General features: G+C 34.4%; 3 protein-coding genes across 3 annotated transcripts; 2 read left to right on the forward strand and 1 right to left on the reverse strand.

Moving 5' to 3' along the window:
- Window positions 1–4,292: 4,292 nt before the first annotated feature.
- On the forward strand, window positions 4,293–10,004 carry LOC145568152 (uncharacterized). The gene is made up of 11 exons (XM_081627592.1): window positions 4,293–4,463; window positions 4,680–4,910; window positions 5,026–5,109; window positions 5,251–5,384; window positions 5,487–5,581; window positions 6,321–6,409; window positions 6,492–6,588; window positions 7,917–8,065; window positions 8,155–8,225; window positions 9,235–9,349; window positions 9,454–10,004. Exons 2-11 carry the CDS (start codon window positions 4,686–4,688, stop codon window positions 9,619–9,621), a joined length of 1,227 nt encoding a protein of 408 aa, XP_081483718.1. The 5' UTR covers window positions 4,293–4,463; window positions 4,680–4,685; the 3' UTR covers window positions 9,622–10,004.
- A 204-nt stretch (window positions 10,005–10,208) lies between these two features.
- On the reverse strand, window positions 10,209–15,793 carry LOC145567112 (uncharacterized protein At1g03900-like). The gene is made up of 3 exons (XM_081626343.1): window positions 15,150–15,793; window positions 11,595–11,879; window positions 10,209–10,709 (listed from the first exon to the last, which is right to left on the reverse strand). The coding sequence occupies exons 1-3, from the start codon at window positions 15,675–15,677 to the stop codon at window positions 10,641–10,643; spliced, it is 882 nt and encodes a 293-aa protein (XP_081482469.1). The 5' UTR covers window positions 15,678–15,793; the 3' UTR covers window positions 10,209–10,640.
- A 4,290-nt stretch (window positions 15,794–20,083) lies between these two features.
- LOC145568153 (biotin carboxyl carrier protein of acetyl-CoA carboxylase 1, chloroplastic-like) lies at window positions 20,084–24,235 on the forward strand. The gene is made up of 7 exons (XM_081627593.1): window positions 20,084–20,458; window positions 21,981–22,025; window positions 22,115–22,281; window positions 22,730–23,030; window positions 23,152–23,223; window positions 23,861–23,926; window positions 24,022–24,235. The coding sequence occupies exons 1-7, from the start codon at window positions 20,306–20,308 to the stop codon at window positions 24,043–24,045; spliced, it is 828 nt and encodes a 275-aa protein (XP_081483719.1). The 5' UTR covers window positions 20,084–20,305; the 3' UTR covers window positions 24,046–24,235.
- Window positions 24,236–25,340: the final 1,105 nt, after the last annotated feature.

Raw genomic sequence — 25,340 nt, forward strand, 5'->3', positions numbered from 1 at the left:
TATATATATATATATATATGTACGGCGGGAGTATGGACCGTTTTTAAATACTTGCTTCATTTCTCCATGCGCGTAGTTTTAAGAGAAATTGGAGAAAGTAACAAAATATAGAGATAGTGAGGTTAGTGAAAGGTAAATTGGAGGAGAGATAATCACTAACTAAGAGAAATGAATCTATAACTAACTAATAATAAAGTAGCAACCGCTGACGTCATCTTCTTTCCAAACTGTACACATGTCACTTTATCATGTAAAATTTTCCCGCCTAAATTAATAATTGATGTCATTAATTTTTTTTTTTTTTTTTTTTATGGGAACTTTCGTCTTTGAATTTGGCCAATTAAATGGACATATGGCTAATTTTAAATCTACATAATTAATTGTACTACCTATTAAGCAATATTGGAGATGTCTCCAAACCACCTTCTCCCAAACTGTGTTCTTTCCTGTTTCCAACACCTTCCCCCTCTCTTACTCCATTATCAAGTTAAAAAAAAAATTATCTACTTCGTATATACATTATTGGAATTAACTTCAATCCATTTATTTTGAAATTCCTTTCTTTTAAAATACCTGTTTTGCCCTGTTTTAAACTTCTAATAGGAACATCTAAGATATTACCGCCACCGTGAAAACGGTTAAGGCAACTATCAAAGACACACAGCGGAAGACTCTCCTTTAAAATATTTTAAAACAAATCAACTTAAAAGTCAACTCGCGAAAATAAAGTCAAACCAAAGTAAAACAAAGTCAAACCTACAACTTGGAACCATTGTAGGCCCTTAACAAACCAATTCAATTTAAAACCTTTACATTAGTCTCGCAATAGAAATATCATAAAAGAAATAAAAGCAATAACACATCGATTACTTATGGAAACTAGCATGATTCGCTCTTCACTCATGCCCATCATGAATATGTTCATCGCATGAAAAACTTCTCTCTACTTGTTTCCACTACTCTCCATTAAAAATGGGTCATCATAGGGCCAAGGTAAAGACAAGGCCAACAAACACACAATCAGTAAAGCTGAGTACATAAGCGTATTTAAACACACTAACATGCATTTACCTATCAACACACAACTTACCTTGTTGCACCTATTTTTCAAGCATACAACATTCAACAAAACTTCTCAACTAGGTAACTAAATAATTTATTTAGTTTTGATTACGCATCGAACAGGTTTCCCCCCTAACCTGCCCCAATAAAGGGGTACTAACACAGGAGCTAACCGTGCCAGTATCAAAGTACCACTCGTAAGTGGCGGAATTCTTGCGCATAATAATAAAAGGAATGTACAGCGTCCTGTACTCCAGTAGAAGTTATGGTCAAATATAAAATCGCATAACTCCCCATGTGTTCATACTCAAGGTATATACGTTCCAAGAGTTTTGGTGTGTAATCTCTTTCATTTTACGTTCTTTACCATTTATTAAACTTGGTGATGACTCTCAAATTATAACAACATCAAACATCAAGATTATTCAAACAATTAAACACTTTAATTTAATTCTTGAATAATTAGTGACCACATAATATTTAATGTTGAACCCTTTTTAAATCTACCTCGGTGCCAAAGACACCTTAAACGCTTAATGCGCCAAAAATCCTATCCCTCGATGTTAAAAACACCTTAAGTGCACTAAGGCACCAACATACAATTTACTCCTCATGTACATAGACACTTACCTAGCTCCTTTCTCATGCTTAAAGCATCAATAAAAATTATATGAACCATAATAAAATTATCTTTTAATATTCCAAACCAAATTAAACATTTAGTTTAATTAAACATGCTTTCTATCATGCCATAAATAAAAGTGTGGTTCATATTCAGCATTCCAAACTATTATTTTCCAACCATTAATCCATCACAAATAAATCATGCTTCAATATTCAATCACCAATAACAACCAAATCAAAATTTTCATTCCAAATTTAGCATGATACTACTTGTAATCAATTAAACACATTTAGCATGCTACTACATCATGAAAATTATGCTAAGTACGCGAACGTACCTTGAATACGATCTTAATATCGCCACGACTAATAGAAATCATTCACTTCGAAGTCTCCTACAATTTAAAATCATAGAAGAGTATTAAAATCCTCTCTACACAAATTTCCAGCAATATATACCATTATTAAACCCCTCATAATTTAATTAAAATAAGCTGAAATTATATTTAAAACATCATACTTTAATCCCAATTAATAGGTAATTAAAATTCCTTAAAGAAACTTGATTTTTAATGCACTACCAAAAATTCCAGCATTATATTTTAAAAACTTGATGTAATTAGACTTTAAAACACTTAAATCAAAGGTTAAAACCATCCTATATCATAATCCTTCAATAATTAATAATTTATGAATCTAGGGTTTCAAAATTGGGGCTTTTTTTACTTAGAATTAAAATCTGAAAATTAAATTACATACTACTTATAATCAAACATCATAATATTAATCACAAAACTCATATTTAATAATTAGATATAGGATTAAATCAATTTTTAAAACAAAAGATTAATTTTTTTATTTTTTTTCCGAATGAAGAAGGGCAGCCGGACAGCAGGCCGGTGCCACTGCCGGCTACTGCCAGCGCCGGTGGCTGTCGCTGCTGCTGGTGGCCAGCGGCCCACCGGTGGTGGTGGTGGTGGCCAGTGGTGGTGAAGGCCGAAAAAGGGGAAGGGGAAAAAGAAAGAAAAAGAAAAGCAAAATAAAGGAGAAGAGAGAGAAAATTTACCTTGGGTTTTCTCCACTCCGAGCAAAGTTTGATTTTCCCCAAGTGTTGAATATTTATACCTCTTTCTCTAGAAACCCTTCTTCCTAAACTTTCCCTTTTTAATCTTTCCTAATCCCTTTCCTAATAAAACTTTACTAAAATAAAACTTTCTTAAATTAAACCCCAACTTGAATAAAATAATTAATTAAACAAACTTTTCTTTTATAAAATATTTCCAAATTTATTAAAATAAATAATTAAAATACTATAATTAAAAAATTCAAATTATTTAAATACTTCACAAAATACTTATTTTAAATAAAATACGTATTAAAATATGGGGTATTACAAATATGAATTATCATTTTATATAATTAAGAAAAGTAACAACTAAATTTATATTTTATTTTGCACTTCATTCTAATTAGTTTTTAATACGAATTATGTATGATTGATTTTAATTTTTTTAAATATTTTGCAGGCTAGGGGTTCATTAACTTACAATTCTCCAATTTCTAAAGTTGTTGAGGTATGCTTTAAATTACAATTCTTAATTTATTTTTTCATTTTTGATAATTGTCTTTGCTAATTTTAAGAACGTTCATCAATCTTCCATATTGTCGATTTTCGTATTCACATATCATCTTAGTCTTTTTTTCAAAAGAAAAAAAAAAGGTTTGATTATTTGGTGCTGAATATGGGTTTGCAATTCTGTTGTTTTTTCGATACTCACGAGAAAATATTCGTTTCATAATAGATCGATGTTGCAGGCCTGCCATAGCTTTTGAGAAGATTGCTTCTATTTCTGTTCAATTAACAAGATGATTTATTATTCAATTTCTATTTTTTTTTTTTATGAATCAATAACTATAACTATAACTATATATACTAAAAGACACACCGGCAATGACACGTGTCAATTTCTGGTGTGTCTTTAGTTTTTTTTTTAATAATTTTTTTATTTAAGAAAATTATTGAAAAAAGTTTATTTTTGTCAACAATATATACGAACAATTATATTTATCTTTCTTATGTTGATATACAATTAATAAATACGGAGTAATAAGAAAATAAATAATCATTTGTAAAACAAATTATGATGGAATATTTTTAAGAATATAATTTCGATTAAATATACATTAACCCATTTGCGAAAATTTTATTTATATTTTTCTATATAGAAATCACTATATTATAAAAATTGAGAAATATCAAAATTATAAATTAATTTAATACATAAATGGACTGCATTCTTCTTATTTAAATAGTCAAAAAAAATTTGACGCATTAAATAGTCCAACATAAGACGCTCTTTTTCATTTTATTAAACTGTAGAAAAAAAATAATTGTGACTCTTTTTATTAAAAATAACATTGAATAAAGAGTAATAAATAGTCGTGCGTGGCACGTGACCTAACCTAATTAAATATTATAAAAACTTTCCAAATAAGAAAATGAAGTAAAATTTAAAAACGATCGCAAAAGGAAAATTGAGCAAGTATTTATAAACTAGAGAAGGAGGGAGTACTTTGTAGTTTGATGTTTCCTAATACTAGTACAGTGGTACGAGTATACGCTGCTCATTTGCTCAAAGCAAAGTAGCGAACTCAAGAAAATTGGTGTTTTTCCTAGTGCACCCCTCTCTTTCTCTCTCCTCTATTGAAGCGTACCTTGAATTCTCCATTGAAGCGACTTTCTGAGCTTACTCTCCTCCATTGAAGCAGCTTCTGAGGTAAATTAATTTTCTTCATCAACTAATATCTGTGTTACAGCGTAATCGTTAATTTAATTGTTATTACAGTCAATTTAGGGTTCTTCTAAGGTCGATTGATTATCGAACTATTGGTTATAATCTGTATTTTTGCTATCCATGTTAATAAGCGAGAGGAATTAAAATTGATAATTGAGTAAAATTGTTTATTTTTGTGTTTTGATTATTGATTTTTAGGGTAAAATGCGTTTAGAGGAGTTGGAAGTTGATACAGGTGGTGAATCAATGCCAGAGTTGGAAAGCCGTGAAATATTGGCTTCCGGTGACGGAGTATTTGATGATGTTATTGATTATGATGAGGGTGATGATGTCGAACAAGTCCCTGTATGGCTTGGTTTTGTTGAAAAGCCTAAGAATAGCCGGTTGCTTCTTCGTGAGGCCTTTCCGAGCAAAGCCGGAGGTGTTCCGGTGTGTTTAGCTAGCTCTTTTGAACTCTAATGCTCTCTTTTTTTTTTTATTATTTTTTTTTTTAATTGTGTTTTGTGCTATTTTCTGATGCAAGATTATATCTTTACTTGTTTAGGCTTGGTTGGATCCTGTGAATTTACCGACCGGGAAGTTGTGTCTTTGTGATATGTGTGGGGAGCCTTTGCAGTTCTTACTTCAGGTTTGTGTTGTGTTGTGTCGTGTCTGTGTTTCGTGTTCTGATATGCACACCAGTTTTTGACAGGACATTGATTCGGTTTGCTTCATTGTACAACATTGATTATGTTTTGTTCAAATATGCTTCCTTTTGGTGCAACTACAGGTGTATGCTCCTATCTCGGAAAAGGAATCAGCATTTCATCGAACTTTATATGTGTTCATGTGCCTTTCTATGACGTGTCTTCTTAGAGATCAACACGAGCAATGGAAGCGCGGACCACAAGTGCCATCTCGAAGGTATCTTCTGTTTTTGTGGAAATAAATAGCTGCTTCTTTTTAAAGTATTTTAAGTAGTTCTTTCATCACTTAAGTTTGGGCAATTGCAATGTTTATTTCTAGTGTGAAGGTTTTCCGCTGCCAACTCCCGCTTACGAATGCCTTTTACTCAAGTGAGGCGCAGAAGGATGGGAGTGCCAGACCATTAGGATCAGGAGGTATCTTGGTTTATGTTTTTATTTTGAAAATTCTCTTGCATATGAATTATCTTGATAATCACCCTTACAATGCTCCAATATTTGATACACTGATTTGGAAATATGTTAATGTTCAATTCAAATGGAACATGTAGATTGTGAACTATTGCATGGTGTTGATTAACTGTAACATGTGTAATGATAGGAAATAAAGGGGGCAAAGAAACCATGCCTTTCTATTATATTATAAGGAGGATATTTCATTCTTAAAAAATAGGGGTACAAAAGTATATATTAATTCATGAAAGGTCACAACATAAAGTTAAATTAGACTTCATGGTTGGGTTGAAAAATTAATGGATTGAACCCTATGGTTCAAAGTCTTCAAACAACAATTCAAAACAGAGATGTTTAATCTGAAAAGTCCTTATTGAAAATTACTCGAACTTTTCTGATCACAATTTTGCTGTAAACAAACTTGGTAATCCTTATTTGAACTTATGTCAAAGACTACCTTAAGGATAAATTCAAAGAGTTTTGGACTTTTGGTCATGATGAGCCAACAGTATAGTAACTTAATTCTGCTGCTTGTCACAATAATGCCTGTACATTGTAACTGACATCTGTTTACCCCCCCCCCCCCCCCAAATCCTCAAAAAAAAAAAAAAAAAAGTTCTATATTATTCACTCTTTCGATTTGCTCTGTCCCAACCCTCCCAAGTGATTTGAATGTCTTCTGATTGTCACTTATGTTGTGTAGCTCCCCTTTGTGCTTGGTGTGGCACATGGAAAGGAAATAAATTATGTAGCAACTGCAAAACAGCTCGTTACTGCTCTGAGAAACATCAGGTAATTGCAACTTAATCTTTTTTGAATTTGAGTGACTTTGTAAGCTTAACCATTACTAATTATTTACTCTCACTGCTTGTAGGTATTGCACTGGCGTGCAGATCATAAAGTCAAATGTCAACAACTAAGTGTTTCTTCCAAATCATCTGATGATACCTCTTCAAATGAGGCTGTCACAGGTTTGTCAATGGCCATATATCAAGTCTTCTTAATATGCAATTTCAAAAAAAATCAAAATGCTTTGTTTAATTTCTTAACTTAATTTGAATGATTTACCTGTAACCCCATGTGGCTATAATATCTTGGATTCTGTGTGGTTGCTGGATTATTTTGTGCTATTAAAGTGCCGGAAAAATGTTGATCCTTGGAATTCTCTCAAGTCTGGTGAATTTCTTGTAAATGCATATACCTTGCTGCGTCACTTGCATGGTTTAGAACAAGACTTTCTTGTAGTCTGACACTGCTGCTTGCCTGCACTGCAAGCTCTGATCATATTTCAGCGTCTAAAATGCTAATAGTCAGTTTATGCTCTAATAGCTAGCTAATTTCGTGCCTCAAACTGAAATAATGGTGGGAACCTGGGAGGAGATGAATTGAGTCTTTGTAGTTATTAACTTATCATTGAACTGAAGTGTGTAAATGCTGTTTTACTTGATCTCTCTTTGACCATGTAACTGTTTGTATATGTTTTCTCTTGTTCCGCTTATTGCTATGCCTCATCTATGAGCCCACTAGCTGCTAATTGTGACCCGTGAGTTAATGTGGGAGATTTGTTATACCATCAGATGGACAGATGCTTTAGAGGTGTTCACATTTATATTAGATTGCTTCTGGAATGCAGTGTTTTCACTTTAATGAAAGTCTTTGACTAGTACACTTTGTATTTTCCTGATCAACTTTGAGAAGTTATTTTTGTAGAAAGGGCAGTTTAGAAATAATAGTGAAACTTGTAGTTGAATAAGCAGGGAAAATCAAAACTGATAAAAGCTGCTAAACCAAAAGGAAAATATGTAATATTAGGGCAGTAAAGAAATACGAATGATAAAATTGTATAGTTATAGAAGGGGATGGGGAGGTTGCCAGACAGTCAAACAGAAGATGCATGCATGGGCAGGAACTTAACTTGAGAAGCTTATCTCCTTTCCATAATTAATACCTTTCTGTGTTCACCATGGTGATGGAGAACTCTATAAAGGAAGGACCGGGTATGGAAGAGAGAGAACAAGGAGAATATAGGGAAAGGGCCTTTGAGAGGAGGGCTATCCGGAAAAGATGGAAGATACAAGACAGCTCATTTTTTTTTTTTTTCGTACAACCAATTTATATGCATCTCACCATGAGGGGAAAGAGGGGGGGGGGGGGGGGGGGGGGGGAGGAGGTGAGTGGGAGGTCTCGTAACAAGGTAGTTTTTGGAAGACATTCTTAACATATTTTTATTTGTAAGTTGTGTTGATATAGCATTTGTGGACAAGGCTGTATATGATAATTTCTTGTTGATTGTGAACAGCTGCAAGCAAAGCTCTTTGGCCTGAGTTTGAGATCATAAACGAACATGAAGATAACTTTTCATTTTCTGATACTGATGAAAATGCTGATTCATTGGTCTCAAGGCAACAAGTGGATGAAGCAGCCGACTCACTCATGGACAGTTTTGAGGTGGGAGCTTATGCTGTGTACGATTTTCTACTTTTAGGTGGTAAATGTTTCCCTGGAGCGGTTTAAAATTATAGCTGGTTTCTGAACAGGGTGATGATGATCGACAGAGCTGGGCGACATTTCAACAGCATCTTGCTAAAGCCCCTGAACAAGTATTGAGGTAATCTATAGTTATGTAGTACAGTTACTGCTTATGTACACTTTTGAGTGTTACAATATGTATATTCTTATGGTTTATGCATTATATGTGATAGTTAGATTTCTATCTGGAAACTTTGTTATCTTGTCACTACTTGTTTTCAGTAGATTACTAAAAGGATTTGAGTTGGGGTAAATCAGATTAGGTCATGATTAGCTTATGCCGTTTTTGGACCTCTGTTTTGATTCACTGATTTAGGTTGCTATACCTATACCCATACCGAAAACTTATCTGACACCTAGACTTTGAGTATGATCTTTAAGAGATAATAGGAAAACATCACTATAATTACAATGTTACATACAAGACATCACTTTTACTGCTTTACCTGGCTCTTGGGTTCTCTGTCGTGGGTAATATATCTCTCATCTCTACACAGAAGCAAGTTCACCTTGTGTTGTAGTTGCAGGTGCATTTTAATAACCCATAGAAGCTGCAACTTCATTTATTTTGGAATCTATCTATATTAGAGTCAGTTGCTTTTAATTTTTTTTTTTTTATTCAGGCGTAGTTTGGTTGTTCATGAATAAACAAAATGGGTAAGCTCGAATCTACCTCCCATTCCTCTTGCAGGAGCCTGTCAGAGTAATGTATTATATTGTAAATTACCAAGCAATCACAAGCCTAAGCCTTCCTGTCATGTAACCTCTCCCACACACACATCCCAAAAGGCCCAAACAAACTATGGTCTCCTTTTTTGTCATTTCAACCACCTGTCTGAGTATATTTGTAGCTGATCAAACTGTAGACTTGTTTATACATCATGGAGAGATTCATTGCATATTTAATGGTTTAAACACCTTAAGTGTAATGAAGACCTGACATTCTGGGCTGCATTACATTGCTCTGTGACATGAAGTTTTTGAAATCATATTTTCTAATGGAAATATTGTTTGCATCATTGCATGCCTATTTTGTGGTTCAAATTATTGATGTTACAACATATTTTCTTTTGTTTGCCCAAAAACAGATACTCTAGAGATGAAGGGGCAAAGCCTTTGTGGCCTACATCAAGTGGCCGGCCATCTAAAGCTGATATACCAAAGTGCTCTTCCTGTGGCGGCACAATGAAATTTGAGTTACAGGTTTGTTTACATTCACTTAATTAGCCAAGAGATTCTCGTGCTTGAGGCAATTTTTCCCAGCAATCTGTATTTAATTGATAAAATATCTGATGCTTTGTTTGTAGATCTTGCCTCAATTGCTGTACTACTTTGGTGTGAACAATGATGCCAACTCGCTGGACTGGGCAACAATAGTGGTGTACACCTGTGCTGACTCTTGTGAAGGAAATCCATCTTACAAACAAGAGTTTGTTTGGGTCCAACTTACCTCGCAATCTTCAACTGATGCTTGATTACCACAATTAGAAGCCCCCCCCCCCCCCCCCCCCCCAACCCACCCACCCACACCCACACCCACACCCTTTTTGTAGTGATATATGTAGGAAACCTATGTGGCCGTGTGATGCTTGACGAAGCAGTTAAAGTCCCTCAATTTTGTTAATTCCTTGTCTTGCTTAGTGATTTTATAGTTGAAAATCAAGAGGCTTATATTTTTGCCGCAAGGTTGGAGGTTGCTATATGGACGAAACATGAGAGGGATGAACTATTTAGACTAAAACCACAAGATGTATTATTAAATCTATTCCAAACTAGTGTAGCTATCAAGATTTGGGCTGTGCAAAATTTTGAGTTGATACAAATTGAGTATGAAATTTAATATTGTTCTATTTGTGTATGTATTGATTTTTTGGAACTTGACAATCCCATTTAATTCAAATTCATACTCCGTACTGAATAGTACACTACATGCTTTCATTGCCACAATTTGACATTCACATCATGCAAATCATTGACCCTTAAAAAAAATTTCGATTCATAAATTTATTTATTTTAAAAAAATCATACCAAAATCGTTTTTTAATTTAACATCTATACAATATATATAAGAACAAAAGAGTAAAAGTCAAATTGATGCCATTATTTTGAAACTTAAGACTCGAGGAGTAAATATTTCCTTTTAAAATTACACATACAATGATACAAGTATACAACTCTTGAAAATACAAGGAATATTCCTACAAACTAGCTATTTTCTCTTATGCCATAGCACATATACTCATCAAAAGGGTGCATCACAACATTCACAATTAATCAAGTATTAGTAGCCATATAATAGGGTTCACTGAGGTTTATAAACATATATTTCGATGTATTATTTTGAAGAAATTGGTAAAAATTCAATAACTCAATAAACAACCTCCGGGTTGTAAGTCTCTCCCTCTCTCGCGCGCGCACACGCATAGGCGCACTGTTCTCTCATTTTGTAAACAACAATCTAATAGTACATATGTGGGAAACCAATGGAGTACATTTAAAACGCAGCCCATCCAGCAGCACTGCCATTTGTTGTCCCAGATCCAGCTTTAGAAGGAAGATTCCTCTGCAGATTGCATCAAGTACATTTATATAATGCAGAATAAGCACAATGAACCAGCAACATGCTCTTTCAAATATGGCAACAGACATCAAAAAGAATATTAAACCATTTAAGATCAAAAAAGTAAAAGGATACTTCTTACTCGTATATCATAAGAGAATGAAAAAGTTCAGCTACACCATCAATTCCCAATTGAAAATTGTAAATATGAAGTGTAATCATGAAATTGAACAAGAAGTCTTGATGCTACCTTACAACGTCAACACATCCATGGTTGCTCTAACACCTAATATCCTAAATTGAATATGAGATCAAGGTCCTGTTTCGTGTCCAAATCCAAAAGAAAAAGTTTGCACTAAAACCTATAGCAGAAACAGAATTCTTCCAAGAAAAATTCCACTCATATGACATACGACCTATTAATTTGAAAGTATCATGTCCTATCAACAATTCCACAAAAATACCAGGACTTTTAGAATTTAGCTTCACTTAAACACCAACAACATATTATAGATTTATCAACAAAATAGCCTAGAATTCCTAAATGAAACTGATTTTAAGGTTAATGGTAGCTCTAAGTCAAGGAATTACAAATACACAAAGAAAGAATTTATTATTAATACTCATAGTACCTGAATAAATATTTCCCCTTCTTTCAACAGTATCAATATTATTTATTTATTTATTTTCCCACCAAAAACAAGCACGTGCGTGCACACACACAATCTGATTCTAGGATTAAAGTAAAACATTACAGCAACATGTACTTTAGACAATTGTTTTTGAAAAAAAAAAAAGTGGAATAAATTAAACGATGAAGTCAACTGTGAAAAAATATTCTGGTAATTTGATACAGTAAAAGAAGCACATCTATGCTGAGGGACTTACCTCAAGTTGTGAAAAATCAGACAAAGGATCCACAGCATGTCTTGCACTGTCTTTTGAGCCTTTGGGATTAGAAGTCAGCCTAGTTACTGCAGGGTCATTGGGTGGTGGTGGGAGTACAGAACGAATCTTCCCAGACCCACTTGGAGGTGGAGCAAGGCCCAGAGGTTTTGGGTTCCCAGACCCATTTGGAGGTGGAGCAAGTCCCACAGACTTATTCCCAGAAGAAAGCATACCTGATCCACTCGCTAGTTTGTGCTTCACATTTATCCGAATAGTTTCACCTTCCTGCAATCATGTACACTAATAAGAAAAATATGGGGCATTGTCGCAAACCAAACTTTGTAGTAAGCCACCATTACAAATATTGTAAGCCCCCACCAACATCAACAACTGCAAATTTCAAGCTTAAGTGTCAAGCATTGTATCAGGTTTCTAATTCAGACCAAATTTTACAGATAAGGTTTGAAAAGATTGTAAGCTTGCCAAACTACATGGCCAAAACATAATTGTGGGAAAAGGTATTTAAATTTTCACCATATATTGCAACAAAACCTTTGAAGATTGAAAGCTTAATATCCTTACTCTAATAAATGGCACAAAAGACAGGAACAAATCCCTTTTACATATATTTTAAGAGGGTATGGGAGAGGTTTGAAGTTTAATAACTAAAGACTTTTAATCTCCATAAAATCTTATAGCACTAAATGCCACTTACCATTATGTCATGCAGATTTATTTATTTATTGATTTAGTTCTTAAGCTACCTAGCGGATGCTACCGAGCGGCGGGTTGAATCCTTTGCAGACGACTTAAAGACGCGACGGGGTATTGTAAGTGCCAGAGTGGCCTTGCTGCCACGATCCACTGAGATTAAGCCCTATGTCGCTTTGATTCGTCCTCCCCCACCCTATTCCCTAAAAAAAACCTATATTTTGGAAAACGAGGTAGCAGTGCATCTTATATGCTAAAAAATGCTAAGTACGGGATTAAGACAAGTCACAAAGCCTAAGTGTATGGATGTTGGATGGTGCCGAGGGGCGTGTGGCATGTGCACAAGACATGTGCACCCAAGGACAAGGCATACATATAGATATTTTTGTCATTTGAGGGTATGTTGACTTTGCCTTAAGACATGATGATTAAAGATGAATGTGATGGTTTCGGGTACTATTTATGACTCCCAAGGCCCTTTGGGTACCCATGGAAGTACCTGGAAGCATAATCTCGGCGGGTGAAAAAATGATATATGATAGCCAAATATGAAGGCTAATACACGAAATCGGAGCAATTTAGGAGGTGTCACCCGGTGTCGGAAATTCACGGAACACTATGAGATGCATGCTAGCCCCGTGAAAGCCTATAATATTGTTTCGACCCATATATGACCATTATTCGGCTACATAAAGGCCCCGTAAAAACTTATAATCAATACAAGAGGCGTGTACGAAAATGGGTAAATTGAATGCTTAAATGCAATTTGGATGGTTCCACTCACCCCGATTGGACTCCGGGAGGGTATTAGGATCTATGGTAAACATCTCAGCATTTTTTATTTCCGAGCCAAAAAAAGTCAAAAATTTCCAAAATTAAAGGCTATTATCCACGCTTTGAGAGCAATTTTAGAGATTTCGGGACCCGGCATCGAAAAGTTCTGAGATACTAGGGGATACATAACAAGATCCTATAATGCTGTTTGGAACCATATTTGATCATTATATGTTGTCATAAATGTTCGTGGTAGGCCTGAGTTTATGAAATCAGGGCAAGTTGTAAACGAGTAAATTGGATGCTTAAAGGTAAATTGGATGGTTCCACCCACCCAATTAGACTACCGGAGGGTATTAGGGTTCATGGTAAACATCTCGCCAATTTTTATTTTCGGGCCAAAAAAAGTCCTAGATTTCTAAAATTGAAGGCTATTATCCACGTTTTTAGAGCAATTTTGGAGGTTTTGGGACTCGGTATCGAAAAGTCTTGAGAAACTAGGGGATACATCCCGGGGTAAAATGTCGTTTGGAACCATAAATGATCATTATATGTTGTCATAAATGCCCGTGGTAGGCTTGAGTTTAATCTCCATAAAATCTTATAACATTACATGCCACTTACCATTATGTCATGCAAATTTATTTATTATTGATTTAGTTCTTAAGCTAACACTTGAATCCAACATAATACAATACAACAAGTGTATCAAATTCTCCATATTGCTGGTTCCAACATTTCCAAGATCATTTAAAGTCAACCATTAGGATTCACAATCAATAAGGCGACAATGCTTACGTGCATGCATGACCAACAAGAAAGTAGTGAGTAATTCATCCCTTTGAAAAAGCACACGTTCGGTCCTAGGGAAAATCACCAGATAAACACTCTACATATGAAGTAGTTCACTGCTATCAGTGACTATCCCTTCACACATAAATAAGAATTGATAGCTTCCTACCTAATATACTCCGTATAAATTATAAACTAACTAAGGAACACGACATGAGATCATAAAGTAAGTGAGATATCCAAATCAGCCTAAATCTAATATTCTAATGTCCAGCAAAACTCTTCCTCTACTTTCAAACTGTAAATTTTAAGCCAAAAAATGTCTATCCTGGCAACACAATAGGTTAGCTGTAAAACCTAACTCCTAATTAGCAATGGGAACAGAAAACTATCACCTAACATTTATCATTAAACTACTGCTCTACAGCCTCAAAATAAGAGCTTTCATTTCAAAATCCCCAATTATAATTTGCATAATAATGACTAAAGCATACTTTAGATTCAAACTAATAACAAAAAAAGTTGCTTGAGCTGAATAACATCCTATACCTTTCACGTATCATAAAAGATAAAGTTTTTTTGTAGGTTTACACATGTGTAAGTAGCAACAAGCTTCAATATTACCTCTTATGTCCATGTCCCTTACCATTGATTTTCAAAAATGCAATCGCAAAGTTTATTACTTTATGTTATCCTACCACTAGCACTCCAGCAGCATTTCTTCACTTCTTTAGGATTTACTAACTGAGAATCAATACATTTCATACTTCCAAATCTGCTATTGATAACTGAATGCCAAAGTTTTAAATGCACCTCCCCTCTATTCCCCATTCAAATCAGCCATGATCAGCATCCACAAGCATCGAGATCAAGAGACTATAACATCTTTGATTTATCTCCATTCATAGATCCCCAATAACTTATTAACTTACCTTCTCTGCACTTTCCCAATTTCACTGCGCCGGTCAATACTCCATACATTTTCCATCGCACACCAATCAAAAACCTAATTGACCAAATGTCACAATCCAATCTTTGCTTGATCCTACTCATAGACAATCCAAATTTCTATCATCTCTACTTCAATCGCACTCAAAAATATGAAAATGTGATCACACATAAAGATTCATAGTTGATCAAACACCTTAAATTGCTAACAATAAACCAATGCAACCAAATTAACATCACATTTTCCAATCAATTCCAATAATCAATCACAATTAAAACAATATGAGCTCAAAATTCAACCAAATTAAAAGATGAAACATCTAAAAATACCTTTAATCTATGATTAACAGCAGGATGAATATCAATAGAATTCTCATCACCTCCTTCAGTAGAAGCAGAAACCTCTTTCTCACTCTCTCTCTTAACATGCTTCTCGTGATCAGACAACGCAACATTGAAATCAAAAGCTTCATTTCGCTCAGCAAACCCTAACCCTATGAAAGCATGTTTACCAGTACCATCCTCGATCTTAAGCACAAAGTATCGGCTAGAATCGAGCGCAGGTTCAACCGATTGATCGCGAAGTCCAGGATAAACGAAGCAAGCAGCAAAGAGATCGCCGGAAATCGGATCTTCGAGTCGAATTTCGGCGCGAGACTTGCAGGAAACGACGCGAAGACGACCGGACCAGATCTTATCGGATTGGAGCCATTCGCCGCATTTGTAGCCACCGGAGGTGGAGCGAGGAGGGATCTTGAAGACGGAGACTTCGCGGACAACGAGGAGAGTGTGTTCGAAGGAATCGTCGTCGAATTCGTCGAAGGAAGAGGAGGTGGAAGAGCAAGGAGAAGACGCCATTGATGAACAGAAATGGAGGTCAGTGAATGAAGGTAATAAAAATGGCGGAGAGAGATAGAGAGAGGAGTAGTGGTCTGAAGTTGGAGGAGAGAGGAAATGGAGGTTGTTGTTATGAAAATGAAATTTGGTCAAATTGATTGGATTTTGCACCTAAGTGCCTAATTTTTTACACTATTTTTTGTTTTGAAGGGTAGATTACATTACTAGGTTAGCAATCTAGCCTATGGGTGGTAAAGGGACGAGTGATTGTGGAATGGTGTTAACTAGAAAGAAAATGAAGTGTAAAGATGGGAATTAAAGAATTTTACATGGGCCAATTTCAAATTAAATGTCTGAAATAATTGAAAGATGACAATTTGATGTATGTATTTTATTTGAAAAAAAAGGTAGATCCAATTTTCTAAAAATTGCTTGAGTTTTAGCAAAAGTGGCCAACCTATTTGCCACAAAACCTTTTGAATGGCACAATTTGCAAAATTAAAAGTTAAAAATAGTAGTACAAAGCATATTTCATTTGTATTGTAATCTCCTAAATAATTATTTTTAAATAAAGCATCAATAAGGAACAAAGGGACTATTTTTTTATACTCTATGCTACAGAGTACATAGATAGGAAGCTATTAAGTGCGTTATGAGATAAAATTCAATCCTTTGGCTACTTCTTCTAGGCAAACTACACTACTTCTTTTTTTCTTCTTTATATGTGTAGAGTTGGGAATAAGTCAGATTTGCACAAGTACGAACTGGCATAGTGCGAATGACTTGAACCAACACCAATGATGTAAACACGTACATAATTTTCAATATTTGGAACCGACACAACACATCGATTTAATTTCCTTATCTTTGACCAATTACGAAATATTCAAACTGACCACATGCATGGGCTTTTTTTTAAAGACCAACACAATGCCTAATAGTATAATTTTTTCTTGGCCCTTTCTAGACACGACCCGACAACCCGTTAAAGTATCAGGCCCAATGACATTGGGCTTGCCTGACCCAGGAATTCCCTGTCTCTGGTCCTATTCCTACTCCACCTATACCCAACTCTATTCAAGTTCACATTTGGGTTAATACTAGAATGTGACACATAATGCATGGTTGAAGTTTAAACACTCTACATTCTACATTGGTATTATCGAATCTTCCGATAATTGAGATTGAAGAAAGCAAACAGCCCTCAAAGTTGGGATTGTTTCAAAATGATCTAAAATTGGGATTATTAAAAGACAATGGAGCAAAGTTGAGATTATTAATATCAATTTTTCCTTTTTTTTTATTGCTTTTAAAATTAAGTTTGTGTACATTTAAAAAGTTAAGAGAGTTCCCTATTATACTTAAGAAACAATGAGTATGTATTAATTTAAAAATGATATTATAATTGTAATTGAATTAATTTTATTTTACATTGAAAGATATATTTTCAACAAAGCCTATTAGTTTAACTAAATAATACTCGTAAGACAAATCAATAAGAAAAATTGTCTTAAAATAAAAATGGAAAAAAAAATATGACTTTGAATATAACGCGTTGTATTAACAAGATTGAATACTTAATGATACAAAATTGATATGTGATTCAAAATCCGAAAAATTATAAAATGACGTTATTATAATAAAAAGGGGTGTAGACAGAAATACTTGCATAGGGGTGTAGGTAAAAATTTGTACTACATCCATTTCATTATTTTGGGGTGTAGACAGAGTTACAAGTAGGGGTTAGTATGAGACGGGTACCCGTACCGTTAGTACTAACGATTCGGGTACCCGATAACCAAAATCCCTAAAAGTGATATCCATAACCCAAACCGATAAGTTCGGGTATCTGGATTTTCGGATCGGTTATCGGGTACCCAATAAGGTATCCAATAATGAAAATTAAACTTAATTATGTAGTTATTATGATATAATTTATCACTAATTAACAACAATATCATATGATTTTGACCAAATTATTAATATTATTATTAATCATTGATATTATAAAGTAATTATAAAGTAACGTAAGAGTTTAGATTTTAAAAAAATAGATTTAAGTAGGGAAAAAAGCAAAAAAAATGCTTATCGGAACGGATCGGGTAACCGTTAATTTTAAAATGATATCCAATAACCATAGCCGATAACAAATTATTGGAACGGATATCCAAACCGTTATGGTTATCGAATCGGGTATCCTAATTTTCGGAACGGTTACAGATCATAATTCGGGTTTTTCGGGTTGTTTTGCTCAGCCCTAGTTACAAGCATAGGGGTGCAACAAACATTATGTAACAAAGGTGGTACGGAGTACAAAATATGGGTCATGTTTATTACGAATACATTGTTTTTGGGCTTCATTTATAGGGCTTGTTTTTTTTTCTTTTTTTAATAAAAAATTATATTTTCGAAAAGGTACTCTATATATATTGGAAATCCCATACGATAATTATCTCAGCCGCATCTATTCTCTAAAAAAAGAATTAGTTTTGAGTTTGTAGGCAACAAGGAAGATGGAGGGTAGGAGTCCTTTGACATCTACAACCACTTATGGCAAAGTAGTTGAATCTATAGCGTTGGTTATTTTTTTTGGCGGGTAAGTATTGGATTATTTATTATTGCAATATTGGGTGATGGGGTTGGTTTCGCCGGTTTTGGCGGGGGAGAGGGGTTCCGGCGGCTGAGGCAAGGTGGCGCCGGTGGTGGTGCTGTGATTATCTGAAGTCTTTTCGAGAAGTTAAAGAGAGATTTCGAAAATATAGAGAGGGGAAAAGGGATGAACAAGAAAATTAATCCATTATTTTGTTTCCGAATGTAAATTAGCCGATTACTTTTTATTTCATGGTTTCCAATTCCCTAACTTTTATGCATCCTAATAATTTATGTTAAACTCCGAATTCCGTATATATTCCATATTTTATTTATGTTAATACTTACGGAGTAATATTATTAATTGTCGGGAAGTATATATCATTAATACGCATTTCTACACCGCCTACCTCTCATTCTCTCTTAGATTCGACATAATTGCTATATTGTCTGGTTAGCTTGGTTAACAATGGTCACTTGTAGGAAGTATCGACTATCTCAATAGGATAGAATGACTAAAATACCCACGCTTTTTTTATGGGAAATGACGGATATAAGGGCCTCTTCACCAAAAAAAAAAAAAAAAACGAATATAAGGGCCTAGATAAACAAACTAAATTTATCATGAGTATAAACTTGATTTTTTCCACAAAATTGGTCGACAAGTTGGGTTTGACTTGTAAATTTACGGGTTTAATGCGTCTGGGTTAATTCATGACATGCTAGATGTTACTCTTAAAACTCCAGGTAATGCCTACATCTATAACCTAAAAATACGTTTCAACCATTTTTATAAGGAACAAAGGGATTATTTTTTTGTATTCTATGCTACGGAGTACATAGATAGGAAGCTATTAAGTGTGTTAATGAAATAAAATTCAATCCGTTGGCTAACTCTTCTAGGCAAACTACTCTACTTTTTCTTTTTCTTCTTCAAAGGTGTAGAGTTGGACATAAGTCAGACTCGCACAAGAACCAATTGGCATAGTGCAAAGGACTTAAACCAGCACGGGCGATGTACACCAATGGAACATGCATAGGGGTGTTCGCGGTGCGGTTTGGATCATAAACCGCACCAAACCGCAAAAATGCGGTTTGTAATTTTTTCAAATCGCACCAAATCGCACTTTTAAAAAAACCGCACCAAACCACACCGCAAAATGCGGTTTGGTGCGGTGCGATTTGCGGTTTAATCGTATTTTATTAAAATTGTAATAATTCTTTTTAAAACAAAACTTTTATTTTATTTTATAATTATTAGTTTATAATTCAAATATTAAACTCTTTTTATTAACCTTTAATTAACTAATAGTTAAAGATTAGCTCATAGATTTTAGTTATTTTATATAATTTTAATGAAAATATAGTATAAAAATCGCAAACTGCATTAAAGTGCAGTTTGATCTCAATATTTTTGGAAATCGCAAACTGCGGTTTGGTCATTTTTAAAAACTGTACCGTAATTTTCAAACCGCAAACCGCAAAATTGCGGTTTGGTTTGCGGTTTGGTGCAGTCTAAACTGCACTCTGTACAACCCTAGACATGCACATGATTTTCAAAATTTGGCACCAATACAACACGTTGATTTGCTTATCTTTGACCAATTACGAAATATTGGAAGTGTCCACATGCATGGGTGTTTTCTTAAGAAAGACCAAGACAATCCCTAACAACATAATATTTTCTTGGCCCTTTCTAGACACGACCCATTAAAGTATCAGGTCCAATGACATTGGGTTTGCCTGACCCGACCCATACCCAACTCTAACTCTATTCAAGTTTGTGCACATTCGGGTTAATACTAGAATGCGACACATAATGGATGATCAAACTTTAAACACTTACATCGGTATTATCGGAGCTCCCTCATTAGAGGCTCACCCATCTGCTGCTGCTGCTTCTTCGATATCATCGATTCACATAACACAACACACCAAACAAACAAACTACTACAAACTTCAACCATTTTATTAATTTATCACCAACTTTTAATCAAATTCAACCACTACCCTTTTCTTCATTCATTAATTTTTGCAACAATTTCAGAAGAATCTAAACAATGGCGATCTCAATGTCAGCTTCTTCTTCTTCTTCTTCTCTGAATTCAGCTATTTCTGAAACTCCCACCTCTAATTTTCAGAATCATCATCATTCTACTTCCAAAGTATCCTTCTCTTTGACTCCTAAGACCAAGCTTGGCCTCATTTCCAAGGTTAATTCTTTTCTTTCTCTTCTTTTAATTGGTTGCTGCAATGAATTTTTCTTAACAACAATTCATTTTTTTATACAAAATTATTGTATTTGTTAATTAAGTTCAAATTGATTTGGGGTAGCAATATTGCTGTTGATTTTTGAGCTTGAATTTTTGTGGGTTTTGTTTGGGTTTTATGATTTAATTTGATTTTGATTTGCTGAAATTTATGAATTGTTGAAAAATAAGAATAATATTAATATAGAATGTTGTGGTTTTTTTTCTTTTTCTTTTTTTTTTTTTTTTTTTTTTTAGAAAAGAATGTTGTGGTTGATGAAAAATCCAGGTTTTGTTATTTTAATCGGTAGTATATTATAAAATAAATTTTGAATTGTTAGCTCATATGATCTTTTGCTGTGTATGTAGTCACACTGACTTTGTTATAGTATTTTGGTTTCTTTAAATAATACTCTGTACTTTTGTACAAACACGAACACGAACTCAACACGACCCGTTTACTTGAAATGCCAGCATAGTGCAATGCCTTTGTAGGCTATACCATATTTAAAGAGTTAATAGTATTGAACTGTAATAAATAATATTGATTAGAGTGTGACATTGCATTAGCTGATCCTCATCCAAGTAGTGTTTGTCATTCATTGAAAATGAGGTCTGTATTACTATGTATTTTGTTTCAAGAAGTGTGATGTGATGCCCTTTTAGGAAATCTATAGAGTAATTGATGGTGATTTGCGCGTTGTGTGAATGAGTGGCCTTATAAAGGTGTAAAATTTTATAACATGGTCATGTTTACTTGGATCATTTGCTTTATCCTACGGAGTAATTTATAAATTGGAGATGAAGTACATGCATATACTTGTGCATTATATAAATGACCTTTTGTCGAGGTGAGCTTTACTATATCTAGAAGGGAAAGAGCTCTAGTGCGAGAAGTTCAAATCATATTCACATGTTCAGTTGTATAATTGTAAAATCAAATGATTTTTCCAAAAGTAAAGGAAAGCTTTTATAATACTTTGTTTGGATAGGAAACATGGAAGGAAAGGAAGGGGAGGGATAGAAGAGGAAGGGAAGAGAGAAGAAAGGGAGGGGGAGGTGAGCTCCATTTTCCCTCCAAATCTCTCCAAATTTGGAGGGATTATGCTTATTAAAGAGAGAGGGATAATGGATCCCTCCCTCTCCTTTCCCTTCCTTCCCCCAATCCTTTATCCAAACAAGAGAGTTTGTCCCCCTCCCTTTCTCTTCCTTTCTTTTCGTTTCGTTTCCTTCTATCCAAACAAGGTGTTAATGTCATTAAAATATTTTTTACTATGCTAAGGTGTCTTGTTCTTGATAGTCATGAAATACGTGCCTGGAAATTATAGGAGAAAAGGGTGAATTACTAAGAGAAGCAATTTGGACAATTAGATTTGGTTAAAGACTGTTGGTATATTGTTTTTGCAACTTTATTGTTGCTTGGTTTTGACTGGTCCAAATCATTTTTAATATGGGACTTATTATAATTTTTGTTGTGACCATGTAGACTCTTTCAAACCGCATTGTTGCCGTTAAAGCCCAATTAAATGAGGTGAGTCTCCTTATCACCTTATGTCATATTGATTTAATGATCTCTTAAGCAAGTGTGAAGATCATTTTTTGTCTAATTTGTCTTTTAAGGTTACCTTGGGTGGTTCTAACAATGCTCCACCTACACCACAAGCAAAATCTGGACCAGCAGCCCAAGAAACGAAGAATGATGAGCTGCCTAGGGAAACTTCCCCTAATATCTCAGCTTCAGAAGAAACAGTTTCTGACTTTTTAAGCCAAGTTGCCAGTCTTGTCAAGTATACAACTTTCTTCTTTCTCACTGACACTACTGATACAGTCATAGAGGATATGAGATGGCTTTAGAGAGGTTAGGGAAACCATCAGGAAATAATCCGAAATATGGATGTGGTAGAAGAAAAAATCAGCATTAAGGAGAAACATAGTGATAATGAACTACACAAAGAATAACCATTATAATACAAAAATTCCATATCAATGTGGAAAGAATTGAATTGAAATACAAAAATAATTATAATTAATACTAAGTACTATATTATTTATTACAGTACTTAGTATTAATTATAGGATGAAAGGAAAGAAGTGAATTAAATAGGATGATAAAGAATAATAACATAGAAATATAGAATGGTTACAGAGATTTTTCTTTTTTTCTTTTTTTGTTATTTTCATTTTCAACCACTAGGTTTCTGAAATTAATTTCACCTTCTATATTTTGTGCTCTAGGCTTGTGGATTCTAGAGACATTGCAGAGTTGCAATTGAAACAACTTGACTGTGAGATATTGATCCGTAAAAAGGAGGCTATTCCACAATCACAAAGTCCTAACCCTACACATATGGTTACAGCGCAACCGCCTCCTCCAGTAGCACCTTCCCCAGCTCCTGTCTCCTCGACACCTACTCCTGCTCTACCAGCCCCGGTTCCTGCTGCCAAATCAGCTAAACCATCACTTCCACCTCTTAAGAGCCCTATGTCAGGCACATTCTATCGTAGTCCAGCTCCTGGTGAGCCGCCATTTGTGAAGGTGGGTGTATACCTCTTTTGTGCATGCGCATCAGTGCATGCACACACAGCGTATTACTGTATTCCTACACCCTTTTATACTTTTATCAAGTAAGGTGAACAATTTTTTAATGTTGCCTTAGGTTGGAGATAAAGTTCAGAAAGGACAAATCATATGCATTATTGAGGCCATGAAGTTGATGAATGAAATTGAGGTATGTCATGAAACTGTAAGAGTTGTGTTCATGTGAAGGTATTATTGTTTTTTTTTTATTGATGCAATGCAACTAGATGATTGGCTCTGGTTTTTGTATTTGGCATACTTATTGATCATGATATATTGAAAACAATTTGGTATCGGATTTGGTATCTGACATATTTATTACTCAATCAAATAACGCCAATTAGGAATTGGAGCTCTAAAGTCATATACTTGTACGAGTTGTACCATAATTTTCGCTTTTAAAATATTAATTTTTAAAAATCACGTATGATGTATCGTATTTAGATTGGAAAGAAAATTGGTTCTTTTTTTCTTCTCTGTAAACATAATGCATGGGTGATGGACTACATACACCATACTTTTTACTTACTAGTATTTATTTGAGTTTATCAATATTGGTAATGACCATCACTGAACCTGGCACGCCGACGTGTGTGATTATGCTGCCTTCTTGAGCCCTGCTTATCCCACAATGGCCACATGTGCAAACCAGAACATTGTGGTCTGTGAGGACTCCTAACTTTGTGGAAACATTCATCTTTTACCCTGTGTGTCCTAATGTTATTCTTGAAAATCTTCGAAGATTTCAGCTGTAATTTGTTGCATTTCTTTATGTCTGTTCTGTACAGGCTGATCAATCTGGAACTGTGGTTGAAATACTTGCTGAAGATGGTAAACCCGTCAGCCTTGATACGGTAAGCTCACTAGTCACTAGTACCAAGTTATGTAGATTGCTGTCTTTTGTTGTTCACTTAAACTTATTTTGACCTCATTGGTACATGCATTGCAGCCCCTACTTGTAATTCAGCCTTAAAGAGTCACCAGTTGCTCGAGCTCCACCGTTTGTGTTCGTATGATTTTCTGTCAGATATCGACCTCGTTAATATGTACTATTATTAGTTTGTGTTGCAGCTGGTTTAATTGCACTTTAAATGATTAATAGGTGGATAGAAAGATAATAATGTTATAAAATAAGAAGAAATATGAGAGAGATTGACGGAGAATTAATCTGTGTATTTCATTCCATATGATAAGGTGTATATATATATACATACAATATAGGTAGGGCTTGATTGGATAAGAATATAAACCCTATCTAGATTGTTCCAGAATGATACAAAAGAGGATAATGGTCATCCACACGATATTTCATAACACTCCCCCTTGGATGTCCATTATCGAAGACTGTGCCTCGTTAAAACCTTATTAGGAAAAACCATGTGGGATAAAAACCTAATGAAGGAAAAAGAGTACAACATTCTTCGTAATACGCTCGATATGCTGCCTCATTAAAAACCTTACCAGGAAAACCCAATGTGGGACAAAACCATGGTCAAGGGAAAAAGAGTGCAGCGCGTATTTTCTCCCCCTGATAAATACATAACTTGAGATCTTCTAGTGCCGCAACATTGTATTCAATATGTTTGCATCTTCAATTCTTTAATTAAGTCTTCTCATGAACATGTGAAGTGTCTTCATTTCACCATATATGTGTTTATCTCTAATATCATTATTTCAAATCTCGATCTGTTTTAGTTTTTGATTTAAAATTAAACTAATACGATTATGACTTCTTCTGGAAGTCGTTCATGATAGAAATAGATGATCACTATTTGATCAAACTTCATTAATAATAATTTGATGACAAAACTTGATATCATTAATGCCATTCTTCAATTTCATATGAATTAATATAACACATGTAATTATATACATTTATCATGGTTCTTCTAGACCATAATAAAATAGTTTCACACATAAGTATCTCATTGATATTCTTTAGAATATTCATAATTGATATGATATTTCTTTTGCAAATACAAATAGTAATTCTCACTAATTTTCATATGCTCAATCTTCAGGTTGAGATGTCAGTAGTGACATTGACTTATCAAGAGTTTGATAATAATTGAATTGCAATATTTAAGATATAAACTTTGCAGGGCTGAATATTTAAATACGTCGTACATAAGTTCTTCAGGAACTCTTCTTACATGATTCATAACATGGTATTCAATCGACGTCATCAATATTTTCATCACAAGTATAAGCCCATTGGAACATAAGTATTTCTTTCTAATATTCCATCAGAGTTGTAAATATGTCTTA

This window comes from Chenopodium album, chromosome 11 (genome assembly GCF_948465745.1).
Source record: "Chenopodium album chromosome 11, dcCheAlbu1.1, whole genome shotgun sequence".
In the NCBI taxonomy this organism is placed as follows: Eukaryota; Viridiplantae; Streptophyta; class Magnoliopsida; order Caryophyllales; family Amaranthaceae; genus Chenopodium; species Chenopodium album.